This window comes from Nematostella vectensis, chromosome 8, assembly GCF_932526225.1.
Source record: "Nematostella vectensis chromosome 8, jaNemVect1.1, whole genome shotgun sequence".
NCBI lineage: Eukaryota > Metazoa > Cnidaria > Anthozoa > Actiniaria > Edwardsiidae > Nematostella > Nematostella vectensis.
In genome coordinates this window covers 13,601,906-13,617,994 of record NC_064041.1, presented here as the reverse complement: position 1 = coordinate 13,617,994, position 16,089 = coordinate 13,601,906, and the positions used below count along the sequence as shown (strand labels likewise).

General features: G+C 42.7%; 3 protein-coding genes across 5 annotated transcripts; all 3 read right to left on the bottom strand.

Moving 5' to 3' along the window:
- Positions 1-836: 836 nt before the first annotated feature.
- LOC116620312 lies at positions 837-6,141 on the bottom strand. The gene is made up of 8 exons (XM_032386094.2): positions 4,935-6,141; positions 4,284-4,398; positions 3,935-4,105; positions 3,795-3,856; positions 3,143-3,219; positions 2,704-2,804; positions 1,890-1,955; positions 837-1,286 (listed from the first exon to the last, which is right to left on the bottom strand). The coding sequence occupies exons 1-8, from the start codon at positions 5,223-5,225 to the stop codon at positions 1,213-1,215; spliced, it is 957 nt and encodes a 318-aa protein (XP_032241985.1). The 5' UTR covers positions 5,226-6,141; the 3' UTR covers positions 837-1,212.
- A 3,667-nt stretch (positions 6,142-9,808) lies between these two features.
- Positions 9,809-13,316, bottom strand: LOC5516196 (cytosolic 5'-nucleotidase 1A). 3 transcript variants are annotated; one of them, XM_048731759.1, is made up of 3 exons: positions 13,135-13,310; positions 12,204-12,374; positions 9,809-10,763 (listed from the first exon to the last, which is right to left on the bottom strand). In XM_048731759.1, exons 1-3 carry the CDS (start codon positions 13,216-13,218, stop codon positions 10,755-10,757), a joined length of 264 nt encoding a protein of 87 aa, XP_048587716.1. In that variant the 5' UTR covers positions 13,219-13,310; the 3' UTR covers positions 9,809-10,754. The 3 variants fall into 3 exon arrangements, with proteins under 3 accessions (XP_048587716.1, XP_048587715.1, XP_032241981.1); XM_048731758.1 differs by lacking the exon at positions 9,809-10,763 and adding an exon at positions 10,814-10,975 and having other exon boundaries at positions 13,135-13,316; XM_032386090.2 differs by lacking the exon at positions 9,809-10,763 and adding an exon at positions 11,474-11,759 and having other exon boundaries at positions 13,135-13,316.
- Positions 13,317-14,454: 1,138 nt separating this feature from the next.
- LOC116620283 (uncharacterized protein K02A2.6-like) lies at positions 14,455-15,267 on the bottom strand. The gene has a single exon (XM_032386034.1). The coding sequence runs from the start codon at positions 15,265-15,267 to the stop codon at positions 14,455-14,457; it is 813 nt and encodes a 270-aa protein (XP_032241925.1).
- Positions 15,268-16,089: the final 822 nt, after the last annotated feature.

The following is a 16,089-nucleotide window of genomic DNA, read 5'->3' as shown; positions in this document are numbered from 1 at the left end:
GACCGAGGATCTAGAGACTTTCGGCCTTGCTCGCGATTACATTTTTTGAGGGATTTAAGAAACCGACCAGTGATATCATCAAATGATTTGAACGAGCTCAGATCGCTCATACAAACTCTGAAATAGACCTTTTACACTCGCCGTGAGCCTAGGCTACCTGTGATCTTGTATCAAGGTTGAACTCGGAGGAGAATCAATATATCCACCCGCAATGCCTCATGGGTATCAAATAAATAAACATATCAGCGTATAAAACGCCACGATTGCTTACCATGCCCCGTCAGCAGTATCTTTGTGAGTTGAACTATGTATTATCTTCTGCTTAATACTTTTACAGAAAAGTATTTTTCACGCCCTGTACAATATGTTTCTCCCCTCCCACCCCTACCCCCAAGAAAAAAAGATCCAGGTAAATACTTCAACCCCGACAAAACTCTAATTAAAAAAAGCAAAAAAAAAAAAAAAATATGAATCCTAAAAATTACATCAGACTCCCTGTGGTGCTGATACAAATACTTTATTAACTTTACAAGGCAGAAGTAAAGAATTAGAAAGTACATCTCGTAAAAAGTACATCTCGTAAAAGTAAATAATACAACCATGGATTCCAACAACAGTCCCCCTACCATTATTAATTTTTTAATTGATGGCATGTAAAGACATAACTTACTTTGCAACCTTCTTTGCTATTTTCTTTGAAGGATTAATAAATATTAGAAAGAGAAATTGCCTCCGTTTTTTTTAAGCGAATAGTCAACTCCAAAGGATGTGTAGCCTACCTGTAGGACCAAGAGACCATGATGAGATCATGGTCTCTTGGTAGGCTTTAGATGCTGATTTCGGCGAGAAAAACCCTAGAAAACCCGAAATCGTAGCTCATGGCCGCTATCTTATGGATTCGAGTGACAAAAGATGAGAAATCCCCCCCCCCCCCCCCACGAGCGACGATTTCGGTTTTCGAAAAAAAAGATCTGCTAAGAGTTTCCTGCTCTGCACAACAAAGTTGAACTCTACCTCTACAGTGCTGGGACAGAATTTGACCTTTCATGAACTTGTTTATAAGGTGTGACACTTCCTTCTCTATTTCGAGATTGCTTATGCGCTATTTAGTGTGGAACCTGGGGTATTTTGGTTCGGGAGCTTAAGCGATATATATATATGATATTTTAGTAGACCCCACTCTTAGCCAGTCTTTAGTCTAACTGTGTTCCGTCACTTTACGAACAGGACACCTTCTCTTTCTTCGAAGATGCCAGGCGTGATGTAGCCATAAAGGGCGCGCACACCTAAAAATTAATAATAAAGAGATAAGTTAAGCCCAACGCGGGTAATTGTTTTCAATAATTGTTCAAATTGAAACCCATTTATAGCCCTTTCAAAGCATGGATCGATCTGATCTGTGACCAACAAAATCACCATTACTTCTAGTTTGTGAATTCTGTAATGGATATTAGATATTACTTATCGGGGAGGCGCGATGCACGTGCAAATGAATCCTAATTTAAGAGATTTTGGTACAAAATCTAAAAAATGCTGCAGTTGCAAACCACTACATTTTACGTATATGAGGCCATTTCAACTCGATGTCTATAACAAGTGGATTGAATTGATACCTTTGATACTAGGGGCGTGTCTAGGGAAAAGCACAGGGTCACCCCCAGCCCCCAAACACAACTCCCTTAGCCTGATTTTCAGCCGGGGCCTGGGCCTACGTTGTGCAGTGAAACAAAGGCCCCAGGCCACGGATGAAAATCAGGCTATCCACTCACTACGTTAGACGGAAGGGAACTTTATATCCAAATAAACCCAATATATACCACTGAACTGCATTTTTTGTGATGTGTTTTAATTATTCCTTAAAAAATAGTTCAATTTAAAGCTTATCGTACCATAAAGTGTAAATTTAGAAGAATACCAGGAAGAGCCACATTCAGAATTGTCGTGACCATCGAAAACTAGAAAAATCAAAAATAAAATGATAAGTTTGAGCGTCAGGCGATTTTATTTTTCTTAATTGGAGAGAGGAAAAATAAAACTACGCCTGACACAAATATTAGACGCGACGCCTGGCGCCCCTTTTCAAGCCGCTGTCGTCAAAATACATCGGCTCTCATCAAAATTGTCCCGTTTCAACGACTCGCCTGGTAGCACAATCAAAAGATCAAAGATCAAATGATAAACAGTATTTATGTAAAGCAAAACAAAAATCATGATATACATACAAGAATATAAATCTAAGTAACGACTAACGCGGTGGAGATAACTAATTAAAAATGAAGGAAGCCTAACGCAAAGGCGGCGGTCCGGTCCAGAAAGTGGACCGCCTCGAAAAAATGGCGGGGACTAAGTACCCATCCTCCTGCTCCGTCCAAACCCCTATATTTTTTTTACTAGCCAATCAGAATAGGTCCGAATTCTGGACCCCGAACATGAAGGTTTTTAAGTATCTGGCTTAATCGTTTCCCGGTATATACTTCAAAGGGAACGAATAAAGGCCTGAAACTCGGGCTTGAAGATAATACAATAGAGATATGAGTTGCCATTTCTAATTTCCCGATTCAAAGCTGTAGCAGGCCTTGTATTGGGGAGGGACACGATGCGCAAACAGAAGTGCGGCAGGCCCTATGGGACTTAGGACATAAAGTCGTGTCCGATCACCCCTAAAGTCTTATACTAAGTAATGAGATTTGATATTTCACTCACCTTTATGGTTTGGGGTAGCGATTAAATATCCAACGTCGGTTCCCTTGCAATTCGACTCCCACACATAAGGTTGCGAGTATGAAATGATTATTCGTGGGCATCTGAGATTAAAATAGATCTAGTCAATTTTTATAGACGAGGAAAAATCAATTGAGAAAATGTTTTCGCCATGTCGTTGATAGGTTGTTGTCGTCGTTGACATTTGTTGTTGATTATTATTGCTGCTGTTGGCCTCAAGGAAACTGTTCCCTCTGCATATGTTGTTTCTAAACTGTGGTGGCTTTTATTATAGCCGTTGTTTTAAATGTTGATTTTGCTGTTGGTTTTGATGCTGCAGGCGTGAAGACTATCATAATACGTTATATATTATTTTGGTTTTAGATGTATTTTCTTGCTATTGTTGTTCATATGTCTGTGTTTTAATTTTCGTTTCACATACTCCGCGCCAACACAACCAGTTCCCATGCATGTAGCCCCACTGCAGGAGGAGTTAAAGTTTTGAGCTCCAGAAGGAATCTGTTATAAAAATATAAATATGAGAAAAAAATCCCACAGGGATTGCCATACCCTGCGAATTCTATACCCAGAACGCCAAGGATAGAAACTTCACACCCAAAAAATAATCCTGGACATCTATACACAAAGGTTATACAGGCAAAGACTTTAACCCCGAAGCATAATGAAGACCCTCCATGTAATATCCGCAGTCCCCCCCCATCCCCCACTAGAAAAAAGAGCTTGTTTTTTTCTCTCTAAAGAATGTCAATCAGCTACTCCTTTGCTGTTGCTTAGGTGAAGTATCTACTTACAAGAAAATTTCAAGTGACTAGACAATAGTCCCTGCCTCAATATTTCAAATTGGGTTCAGACTATAATATGTCTTTTTATTTTTTTCGGGGTCCGGTATCCATCAAATTGCGCGCTCTAATTGGCTCTCTTGAGGTCCGGTATCCTACGATCCGGACCCCGCGATACAGGACCGCTCACCTCCAAAGCTGGAAATGGTGAGTTGATTTGTAAAATGACCATCGAAAACCAGAATTCCGAGGGTAAAGCGACGGCGTGATAGGCATTCTTTTAAGACTACTTACCTGATAGAAAATTGAAAAATTGTTGGTCGCTGGCCCGTTAACAACATCAACACGAAAGGTTCCTGAAGAAAACAAGAGAACACCCCTTAGAAAATCAAATTGAAAAAAAAAGAAAGAAACTATTTCCGCTTGATCCATACCTTCACCGTCACTCGCCAATGCTCGGATGTCCTCATCTGAAAGCTTCTTGGCCGGGAAGGGAGATTCAGGAAATGGCACACACTTTAAAACGTCTTGGCAATCTATCTCGGAGCTTTGCAAATGGGCGTGGCTTGATTTACTGATTGACACCACCAGACTCCATCCACCACCTGGAAAATGTGTAACAACATTTAAAAAGACCGTTTTTCGGTCTGTATTCCACCTGATTTATATGTCTGACCGTCTGTCCATCCCTCTGTCCGTCACTTCAATTCTCTCTTCCTTCCCTTGCCCCTTCGTATTTGCCCGTCTGTCCTCGTCTGTCTTTCCGTCTTGTAGTTAACTTACCAAAGTTGTCCATGTCACAGTACACATTCCTCTTTTTTCCTTTGACGATGACGTCATAATAACCGGACTTCAAAAGAGGGTTGGATTTCTTCAGTTGGTAGCACGAAGACGCTTTCTTTTAAAAAAAATGTTATTATGTTATGGAGGCCTAGACTGGTGATTTTTAAATTTGCCATAATATTTTCTTATTTTATAGATTATGACATCAAATTTTCGCGACCTGAAAATGTGGTGATTTCGCAACACTTAGTTAAATTAAAATTCTCGACTCGACTCCGTCAATCAAATGCCGCGTAGTTAAGTTATACTTTCTATTTTCCTGCACTCGGTTCGCCTTACTTAACGTTGTGGGCTTTTTAAAAGCTTAATGTGTTTTTCAGTTCCAAAGATGGGTAATTCCTAATGATACTTAACAAAATTGTGTATCGTACACATTTATATTAATATTAAAAATAAAACCTTTTTTTACACACTTTCAATCCCTTTTTTGGTCGTATTTTGTCTATAAAATGATTAAACAAACGAAGAAAACATTGTTGAGCATACACGAACAAATCTTTATGACCTATAGCATATACAAGAACGCGCAAAAAAATGTTCCTTCAATATCGCTTCTATTTAACTTTAAAGTTCTTAATTCTTTTTTGTCACCTTTTTGAGAATGCCGTGGATTGAGTGTGGTAGCTTCACCAAGTCCCATTCTATTCCACTATCATCATTCAACTCGCATTCCTTGTCAAACAAGCTGAAGTTGATGGTTATACACTTCGGATCAGTGTTACAGAGCTTCAAACACTCCAGAAGATTGTTAACCTTTTTCGCGTCGTATTTGTGGTTCTTCAAATAAAAGCCATATTGGGTCAACTGTTTCTGATCACATTTATCAGCCTTAGCGATCACTGACAAGTGAAAAAGTACCAGGTTTACCAGAAGTTTGTGCATCTTAGCTTTTATAAACCTATCTGCCGTAAACAGGCTGGAATAAAAGCTTGTTTTTGCGATGACTTCTCAGATCATTCCAATAGAAAGACAGATGGCTACAATAATGGCAAGTTCTCACGCCAATTCACTGTACAGCAGGGTCATATTGTGTATTAATAGATCCCTTTGTTCTCACACTCACTGTGATTGGCTGTTGAGGATTACGCCAATGCGCCAGATGTGCCAATAACAGTCAATGTTCAAAATACTTTCACATTACACTGTTGGTGTTTACGAACTCTTGCAGTGGACACAGAGAGATTAGATTATAAAGGGGGAGTCACTCTGGCAACGGAAATATTCGCCAAAGCTTTTGCAAACAGCATATTTTGACTTTCAAATAAGGTTGCACTCGGAGAATCCGTATCCACCCGCAGTGCCTCACGTAAATAAAAACAATTAAGACTTCTTGCCCCGCCAGCAGTATCTTTATGAGTTGAAGTATATTTATTCCTCTATGTATTACCTTTCTGTTTCACGTTCACAGGAGAAAAGTATTTTACCACAGGCTTACCATCCTAATATTGTTATTTTTTATCATAGAACAAAGGTCAAATAGCTGTGTGTTTTTGTCCCCTCCCCTCTTTCGGGTAACGTACGAACAAAAATGGACACGTTTTTCGTGATTTTATTCATTTTTTTCTCACTCATCTTTGCCGCGTATGTTCAAAGCCAGTACATGTACAATTATGCATTTCGCTTTGTTTTGTTGTGTTTTGAGTCTATCACTGGTTGTCAATTTTCTCACCCTTAACGCACTATTTGTATATTCTATTTATTGTGGAATTCAGTTTGCGAAGAATGGAATAAGATATCAGATAAAACATATAATACAACTATAAGCAGAATCAGGGGCTCATAAGTAGGGGCAATCAACTTCCCCATATTCTGGTACCAAGAGACCATGATGTAAGAGAACGAACCCTCCGTATTAGGGTATGTTTCAATGATGACGTCCGTAAAAACTATTTTTAGAACAAGCAGTTCTTTTTAGATACGTCTCTTATTGGTTAGCGCTCACGTTTCCCTAGCAACATAAGTCTTACGCTCGATCACATCTTGAGCAATGTGATCCGGCAAAGGATGTTTCGGAAATCTTTTTGACCGAAAATACCTTCCTTTTTTACGAACACTGTAAAAATGATCTTCCATAGAGTACTCCGGAGCCAATCAAAAGTTTCTGGGACATTGAAATGCACAAAGTGCGTGATTTTAGGTTCTGGGATTCCCTGCTAGCAGAGGCCTCTTTCGCTGGGCAGCGAAATACAGAGAAAAGAGGCCTCTGCTAGCAGGGAAGTTCTGGGATCAACTTTCCCAGTAAAAGTTTTCACTGCTGATTCGCAAATTAACTTTTATAACACAACAATCAATCATAAATCTGTGTTAACAAAACACAATTCTCTTCCAATTCCCTTTTAATGAAAAAGATATATCCAGAACTTAATACTATTATATTCACACCGATATTACAAATAAAAGATTTCAAGTCTTTATAATGAAGTAGATCTTATTCCAGTGACAAGGGTTTCATTCATCTAAAAATGTTATAAATCAAAGAAAAATAAAGGCCTTCTTGTATTAAAATACATAACATAGACTCTGAGAATGCCAAGGTATTCTATCTCATCAAATTGCAGAGAAAAAAAAACTTTTTAGGAGTCTGCACGATGCATCTTGAATGAACTCCAAATTCACCGTCTCCCCGACGTCTTCCCGTTCAATTACTTATATAACATTTAGGTAACTGAACATTAGATAACTTAACAGATAACAGGACACCACTCCATGAGTAGCATTGTCATCTTGAAGAGAAGCTAAAAGGATAAAAACAGGTAGCAAACGAAGTAAAGAAGTGCAGAGGGAAAAAAATTGGTGTAAAATTGTACTAGCTCGTGGTGCCCATGACCAAATATGGCGCGACGAACCATGTATGGATGCTATGGTTGACAAGCTCGCGCAATCTAAAAATAGCTTACTTGAACGTTATCATGGGCCACGGGGATTCGTTCTCTTATATCATGGTCTCTTGCTGGTACTATATAGGTGTCACGGCGTTTCCTAGGATCAGGCTATATTTAGACGCGAGGATTAGCCAATCAGATGACAGGGCGGAAAAAATTGTCTCAAGGAATCCAAAATGGCGGCTGAGAAGGGGGAAAACGACGCTTGCTTTTCAAAGTCTTCCTACGTCGTCATATGCCTTCTTATTTCTGAATCCTTTTTTTCGCAGAGTAAGAAACATTCTGTTACTAGCCTTGGACTATTTATTTCTCCATAAGTGGACTCAAACGTTGTTACGAGGACATTTATTCTTGCTCTTGCAAAAAATAAGTGATCATTTGTATCGATCTCGAAATTCTGCCGCTAAGAGGAGATATTATCATTCATAAAGTTTTTGATACTGCTAGTTAACTAACAATAGTTTAAGAAGTAAGATACGAAAGTTCATGTCTTGTTTTTGTTAAATATTTTATTAAACGAGCTCTTCAAAGCTGGAACTGTGTTTGTATCAACACCCATGACCTGTCCTGGAATCACTGTACTGATCTGGTAAGAAATTCTAAGAAATATCCATGTAAAAGTATACTAACATATAAGGCAACCTCAATATGGATGTGTCTTTTTGTAAATTCTATTTCCATTTTATTCGAAAATTTATACTTGTTATTTATGATCTTTTATGAATACTTTGTCCGAATTTGACTTTCCAAAAAAAAAGAGGATAGAGAGAATGTGTATTATAGTGACTATCCACTGAAACGGTCGTTTCTTATGTGAACTCTTGGCTGACCAGAAACTATAATACGTTTTATAATCATTACAAAAAAGGCAAGGAAGGTATAAAATCATGCATATAATGTAAGACTTGCCACCATTATAGTAATGCACAAGATTTAATTATTAAATCTTTCAGAAAAGCTCTTGTGGAGAAAAATATTCTGCCACTCAAACAGCCTGTGATTTCCCTGTAATAACAACATCTGTTATTTCGCTGTAATAGATAATTATATGTAACGATAAGGAAAATATCCTGCAGTTTTAAAAAAGTCTGTATTTGTTCCTAGCTGTTTAAAAAAGTCCACAAGATCCAGCAGGATAGAAGTTGTCTAGTGGTTTTCTTCCTGGGCTTATTTGGCCCATTTTGTGTACATTCATTTGGCATAGTGTTAACACAACTTCTAGGAATCTGACATTTCTTTGGTGCAAGTCCAGATTTTTCTCTTCACAGACTGAAGCAGGGCACCAACAAATCAAAACTTGTAAATCCTGGTTATCAAAGTCATAGTATAAAATTTATCCAATCTTTTGACTTATTTGCCTTGATTCTCAACATCTTATCAAACCAGCAAATAATAGCCACAAACTGGGTATTTTGAAGCTATAGCAAGGGGAGTTGGTAGCTATAAAGGGTGAATATGTTAACCTAATGTTGTTATTTGAGGGCTTTGCAGAGCTCTTGGTCAAATGTTATTTGACACATTCAAACCAAAATGGAATGTTTGAACGGCTATTACTTTCTAGGCATGTGCACTAAAAAAATTGAAAATTTTTTATTATAACTTAAATATTAGCCCCATCTACATTGATCATGAAATTCCTTTGGCGACCCGTACCCTCCCTACACCCCTTTGGCGACCCGTACCCTCCCACCACCCCTTTGGCGACCTGTACCCTCCCACCACACCTTCGGTGACTCGTACCCTCCCACCACCCCTTCGGCGACCCGTACCCTCCCACCACCCCTTTGGCGACCCGTATCCCCCTACACCCTTTCGGTGACTCGTACCCTCCCACCACCGCTTTGGTGACCCGTACCCTCCCACCACACCTTCCGCGACCCATACTCTCCCACCACCCCTTCGGGGACCCGTACCCTCCCACCACCCCTTCGGTGACCCGTACCCTCCCTACACCCCTTCGGTGACCTGTACCCTCGCATCCCCCTTTCGGCGACCCGTACCCTCCCACCACCCATTCGGCGACTCATACCACTAAACACCCCTTCGGTGACCTGTACCCTCCCTACACCACTTCGGTGACACGTACCCTCCCACCACCCGTTCGGCGACCCCTTACCCTCCCACCACCCCTTCGGTGACCCGTACCCTCCCACCACCCCTTCGGTGACCCGTACCCTCCCTACACCCCTTTGGTGACCCGTACCCTCCCACCACCCCTTCGGTGACCCGTACCCTCGCATCACCCTTTCGGCGACCCGTACCCACCTACCACCCCTTCGGTGACCCGTACCCTCCCACCACCCCTTCGGTGACCCGTACCCTCCCACCACCCCTTTGGTGACCCGTACCCTCCCACCACCCCTTCGGTGACCCGTACCCTCCCACCACCCCTTCGGTGACCCGTACCCTACCACAACCCCTTCGGTGACCCATACCCTTCCTACACCCTTTCGGCGACCCGTACCCACCTACCACCCCTTCAGTGACCCGTACCCTTCCTACACCCCTTCGGTGACACGTACCCTCGCATCACCCTTTTGAAACCCTGTGGTTGAATGAAATAAAAGAATGTATATAAACCACTCCTTTGTTATTGTTTTAATTGGAAATACAACGGTTTATTTGCAAAAGAAGAAAATCTCTTCCACCAGCCTGTAATGCAGGTTTACTCGGTGTTTATAGCGAAAAACCGGCATCGAGCGATTCGGCTATAAAAACACCGGGAAAACGACTACATTGCAGGCTACTTCCAACACATTAGCTTGTTATGGGTAGAAGAGTAAAAAGGGGGAATAATTGACTAATGTTCTATCTTTAGTATCACATCATTACTTAAATAATCACTGTCAACATTGATCATCACCATCATATCTATCATTATCAACACACGGACATAACCATCAATAAATAATGCTAGACAATTGCAGAGTTTTTGGCAGCTTTTCAAACACAGAAGCATATATGACGTCAACCCTTTTGCAGGAGAGTATTCAAAAGTTGAGAGCTTCAGATTTTTGTCTGGGATGCCTGAGGAGCCACCCTGGGTACCAGAGCCTCCAGACTTCTCTCCTCCAGTGACGCTCAGCCAAAATGCTGTGTGAGGCTCTGGTACCCAGGGTACTGAGTAGCAGTCAGCTTTTTAACAGCGAAATACGCGTTGAAACAACTCTTTTCTTGCTCAAATCAGCACTTCCAAGTCGCTAATTTGGTGTCCTAGGTGATAATAATAATCCCCTGTGTAGCACCATTTATAGAACACACATGCGAGATCTAAATTGTTTGCTTTCTGAATGGCGAACGTCTTCTGATTGGCTAAATGATAGCAGGAAAGCCATTTAACTGCTAAAGCTTGCGAGCCATCTAATGAGGGTATCCCCCACCCCCTCCCCCTAAAAATTCTGAAATTTCACACTACCCTGCTGTATGGCATCAGCCACTTCCTCTTCATATGAAGTGAGAAATAATGTGATGTTAAAAGCTTCAAGATATTTCACAGGGCTTGTGCCACCTGTAAGAGCCATCCTGGGTATCATGAGACCTAAACACAAACAAAACAAGAATGAATCACTAGGAATCACCCTCTTAGCATTAAACCACATGTGATCATATAGCAAGCGTCACTATTTGACAGTTACCATTGTGATCAATTGATTTCTGCAGCCTTATTCCGACTCGAGCATTGTTATGGGACATCAGGACAATACTAAAGATCTCTTGCTCCTTTGGGTCTTTCTCTCGAAGTTTCCAGATCTGTGAGACCAACAGGACTTCCATTTGTGCAATCAACACCAGGCGTATACCCAGGATTGGCTGAGGGAGGGGTGCGCGCAGTCGTAGGTATCATATTGAAAAAGCATAGGATTTAAAGATTCCTATAAGAAATGACCCACCCACTTTTTGACCACCAGGGGGGGGTGCGCGCACCCCCCTGTGTACGCACCTGAACACAACATGTTAGAACCAACAACTAAAACCAACTTGCCTAAATTGACAGTAATAATCTTATCTTACGTAAAATAACTCTAGGTTCTTTTTTTCTTTTCTTTTATTGTGAGGTATATACTGTTTAAGCTCTTGTAGGCGACCACCTTGGGAACTGAAAATTGTGGTCGTTAACGGGCTGGTCTCTTATGAAAGCTTGCTCTCATAAGCAACCACTGGGAACCAAAAACTTGAACAATAGGTGTTGGTCGCTTACGGGAGCTTAAAATGTAATATAAGAGTCGTGATAATAACAATGCTGTAATATTTTGGTTTATTGCTTGATTTTAATGAGAAAATATTGCTGAAAACATCTACAAAAAGGTGCATTTCAACGGCACACAACCATATTTCTACAGATTTATTTTTTTCCAAATATTTTTACAATCACTAATAACTGTAACTGTGAGCAAAACAAACTTGAAATAACTGACTCATAAATACATGGAATCATGTTGGCAAAATGTTCCCAAAACGAGGTATTTAACTCATCATGAGAGGATAAATCGTGGAGCTGGCTATGGACTAGAGATCCCTTGCATTTATACGTTTTCTGGAGACAAAGAAATGTCAATCCCCAAGTTAGAAAATTGTAATTATGAAGTTCTTTAATAGTTGCCTATTGGAAAGGCAGCTTTTGTGAAACATCACAACATTTCTGCTTTATATGTGATTTCAACATGCATTAGATATGATGTTGTTGACTGATGTTGTAAAGCCAAATTTCATTGTAGTCACTTTAGAGAGCTTAAAAATAAAAGAAAATCTCAGTTGGTGGTTTGAAATTGTGGTCGTTAACGGAGCTGGTCGCACTGATAAGTTGGTCACTTACAAGAGTTTAGAATTACAGAGTTTGTGTGACAATTCAATCGGTGATTCATGATCGTGGTCGTTAACAGAGCTGGTCGCTTGGAGAGCTTCGATTGTAATATTATTTTATATCTTTCTTGCTTATAAAAGTTGATAAGATTGTAGTAATTGAAGAAGCAGAATTCACCTTAATAAATGGGAATGCTGAACCAGGCTTTAGCATGTCGTCTTCTCTACGGACTTGCAAGGCTATATAATCCTCTAAACCCTTCTTAACAAACAGATCATTTTCTTCCTCCAGATCAAACAGGGCTCTTGACGAAACGGCCACATTGATGGTCTTACTTGAGTCTGACCCCTAGGCAAAAAAATATGAATAAGTATTATACCCAGAAAACACCCCTTCCTGCTATATGGACCTATCATAGGGAGTGTTCATTAAATTCCCTGACGGGTGGGGAGGGAAAATTTTGACTCACCTTAAAATTTCAGAACCCTTCTTTCAGTGCATTTTTTTTCTGTGCACCCCCCCCCCCCCCCCCCCCCCTCCCTCTCCCCTAAAAACCCCCAGGATTCCAGTCAGGGACAAATCTAAATTCTGTATATTTCGCTATATGTTAATATACATGAGCAGAAATCTTTTCAGTAGCTACCACCACTTAGACCCAAATAGCTTACTGGGTATAGCATGCAGCTCAGGGTGGGCACACGGGACTTACTGTCCATAATATCTATGACTGCACATCCCCTCCAAGCTAATCGGATTGTTTGTTATGGTTATCAGACTTAGACTTCCCCTTTCCTCTAGACATACAATGCCTTCAATTGAATAATTTCTTCTGTTTAATAAAATAAGACTTCAAGCAATTTGTTTTTGTTATATTTCTCTTATAAAACAAACAGAGAAACCATGAAACAAACGGTTAGTGATCAGCCAAGACAGTGTGTGCCAATAACAACATAGGGCAACAGGATGGTAGAGATCCCACTATCCCCTCAAACCCTTCACTCCGTTTCCCGCCATTTTGATTGGTTAGGGCACATTCGCTTTATCCCTGACATTAGAAATGCAAAGTTTCTAGGTAGTTTTCTTATAGCTTATGGTAATGACAACTTACCGGAAGGGTTTTGATCAACTCCTTCGCCTTTCTTGGACTAGCACTGACTTCAGACGAAGAGATACTCCCATTCACACAATCCATTCCACGTATAAGGCTTGATCCACTATTTTCGTAAGGCAGACTTACTTAAGATGGCCGACCGGGGAGACCTGTCAGCGGTCTTCTTGAGCCATCGGATCGGTCAGCGATAGACCCTCTATCCCCCCGCTGACCAATTCATGTAACCATATTAAAGTGTATCATTATAGTATATTATATAGTATTATAATTAATTTTCATATCTTCTCCTTTATTTCCCTGTATTTTCCTGTATTCTCCTGTGTTTTCCTGTATTCTCCTGTATTTCCCTGTATTCTCCTGTATTTCCATGTATTCCCCTGTATTCTACTGTATTTCCCTGTATTCTCCTGTATTCTCCTGTATTTCCCTGTATTCTCCTGTATTTCCCTGTATTTTCCTGTATTTCCCTGTATTTTCCTGTATTCTCCTGTATTTTCCTGTATTCTCCTGTATTTCCCTGCATTCTCCTGTATTTCCCTGTGTTCTCCTGTATTTTCCTGTGTTCTCCTGTATTTTCCTGTATTCTCTTGTATTCCCCTGTATTCTCCTGTATTTTCCTGTATTTTTCCTGTATTTTTCCCTTTATACAGGGAAATACAGGAGAATACAGGAAAACACAGGAGAATACAGGAAAATACAGGGAAATAAAGGAGAAGATATGAAAATTAATTATAATACTATATAATATACTATTATGATACACTTTAATATGGTTACATGAAGTAGTCACCATCCCCCCCCCCCCCAGTCCGAGGACCAATGTCACAATGATAGTGGGGCATAGGGGTGAGGACTCAGTTGGTCCATGTCCCTGTCTCAGGTTCATACTGTTTGGGTCGTCGTATGGTGCGACGGGGGCGTGCCACTGCGTTGGGTGGGGATGGCAGAGTCATCGCTTCAGGTGTTGAGGGTCCTTGCTTCTCTTCAGCAGCGTCAGGTTCTTCAGGCGATACTTGCAGTGCTAGGGCGGCTGTGGCGAGGTCAGGGGTTGGAACACCTGGTTTGGTGGCTGTTGTCGCCGTCATATTAGTATGGTGACATGTTTGAGAGGGCGGGGATTTTGCGGCTGGAGCCACTGATGGCGTCTTTGCTGGGGCCCCTGACGGCGCCTGTGGTATGGTTGGTAAGGCTGGTGTATATGCACGTAGGAAGCGGCGGTTTCGTAGTGTTACGCGTCCGGAGCCATCTACCTTCACACGGTATTGATCGTGTCCTGCTGCTTCGACGACTACCCCTGATCTGTCCCACTTGTTCGGGTTAGGGCCCTGCTGGTTCTGCAGGAAGACTCTTGTGCCAATGGCGAGGGTGCGGAGGGGTCGCGCGTGCTCTCTGAGGGAACTCTGTTGTGCGGGAGATCCGCGTTCGGAGTGCGTCCTCCTTCGCCGCCCATGCCTGACGCCAGAGGGGTCGTATGTGGGGGTTGGAGAACTTCTCTTGGCGGTTGACAAATGCGAGTGTGTCCCTCAGGGGGCGCCCAAAGATGATCTGGGCCGGTGATAAACTGCAGTCCGGGTCGGGTGTGTTCTGCAGCTGTAGGATGGCTCTCAGGAATCGGTCCTGGTCAAGGCTTCCCGTGGGACCAGTGTTGGATAGCAGCAGACGCTTTGCAGTTTTAACTGCCACCTCGGCCCTGCCGTTGGACTGTGGGAAGCTGACTGAAGACAGACGTTGTTTGACGTCCCAGGTTCGTAGGAAGCCCTCCGTAGCCTTGGCGGTGAACTCTGGGACTCCGTCACTCGAGAGCTCCTCGGGTACGCCGAACGTGGCGAAGAAGGTGCGGAGGTGGCGAATTAATCCTGTGCTTCCTGCAAGGTTGGTCTTGGCTGGGGGACTTAAGACTTCTACCCAGCCAGAGAGGCGGTCTCCTACGACGAGGTAATGATAACCTTTGTAGTCGAAGAAGTCAGCGAACACTGCTTCGAACGGGGTTGATGGTGGCGCAGTGGGAAGAGGGGGGGTTCTGGCCTGTGACGACGCGTTCCTGTTACAGTCGTGGCATTTCTCCCTGGTGACACGTATGTCATTCGACATGCCAGGCCAGTATACGATGGACCGGGCCCGCTGTTCCATCGTTGAGGTTCCTTAGTGAGCGGCGTGCAGGCTCTGGAGTACCCGCTGACGTAGGGATGGGGGGATCACCACTCGATCTTGGTACTTGAGGACGCCCTCCTCCTGGTAAATGGATTCGTAAATGGGTCCGAAGTTTGCCAGGGTGGGGTCATCTTTGTTAAGTTGGGTTCCTTGCTCGAGAGAGTGGAGAAGATTGCCCATGCGAGCGTCTGCGGTTGTTTTCTGCGCGAGGATGGTCCAGGAGATGGCGCCTAGCTCTTGGGCAGTGTCCCGTATGGCGGTCATTAGCGCAATCTCTGCGGCGTCAGGGGGACTCGCCGAGCATGGGGGGGCCTTCTCTTCCGTGTTTGACTGGGATGGGTGTCTAGATGTGGCATCTGCTGCGTAGTTGCTTTTTCCGGGCAGGTGGTGTATCTCGAAACGCCATGGTAGGGTGCGCTGCTTGAGGCGGAAGAGCCGCGAGTTCGAGATTTCATCCAGGGTGCGATCGCCGAAGATCTTTATCAAGGGTTTGTGGTCGCTGATGATCACAAGGTTGTCGCACCCTTGTGTAAAGTAGTGGGTCTGTTCCAGGCCCCAAGCGACGGCGAGGGCCGCTCCCTCGATGGCAGCGTAGCGTTGTTCGGCGGGCGACAGGAAGCGGGAGCCGGCAAGGGTGATTCCCCATCCCCCGGGGCAGCAGTCGGGCATGCCGGAGGAGCAACTGCAGTGCTGCTGTAGTAAAAAGTATCCGATCCCTCGCTTGTACCAATCGGGGCGTAGGCAGGTGCGCTTATGTATATCAAAAATCTCCACTCCCTCGCGGATGGATTTGACAATTTT

What these genes read in the sequence shown, in the direction of transcription:
- LOC116620283 (XM_032386034.1), bottom strand. Translation starts at nt 15,267, where the DNA reads ATGGAACAGCGGGCCCGGTCCATCGTATACTGGCCTGGCATGTCGAAT.
- LOC5516196 (XM_032386090.2), bottom strand. Translation starts at nt 13,218, where the DNA reads ATGGATTGTGTGAATGGGAGTATCTCTTCGTCTGAAGTCAGTGCTAGT. An exon ending in AGTTGATCAAAACCCTTCCG is followed by an intron (nt 12,375 to 13,134) that starts GTAAGTTGTCAT and finishes TTTTTTGCCTAG; the next exon opens with GGGTCAGACTCAAGTAAGAC. An exon ending in CAGCATTCCCATTTATTAAG is followed by an intron (nt 11,760 to 12,203) that starts GTGAATTCTGCT and finishes CTTTGTCTCCAG; the next exon opens with AAAACGTATAAATGCAAGGG.
- LOC116620312 (XM_032386094.2), bottom strand. Translation starts at nt 5,225, where the DNA reads ATGCACAAACTTCTGGTAAACCTGGTACTTTTTCACTTGTCAGTGATC. An exon ending in ATTGGCGAGTGACGGTGAAG is followed by an intron (nt 3,857 to 3,934) that starts GTATGGATCAAG and finishes TGTTTTCTTCAG; the next exon opens with GAACCTTTCGTGTTGATGTT. An exon ending in ACTGGTTGTGTTGGCGCGGA is followed by an intron (nt 2,805 to 3,142) that starts GTATGTGAAACG and finishes TTTTAATCTCAG; the next exon opens with ATGCCCACGAATAATCATTT.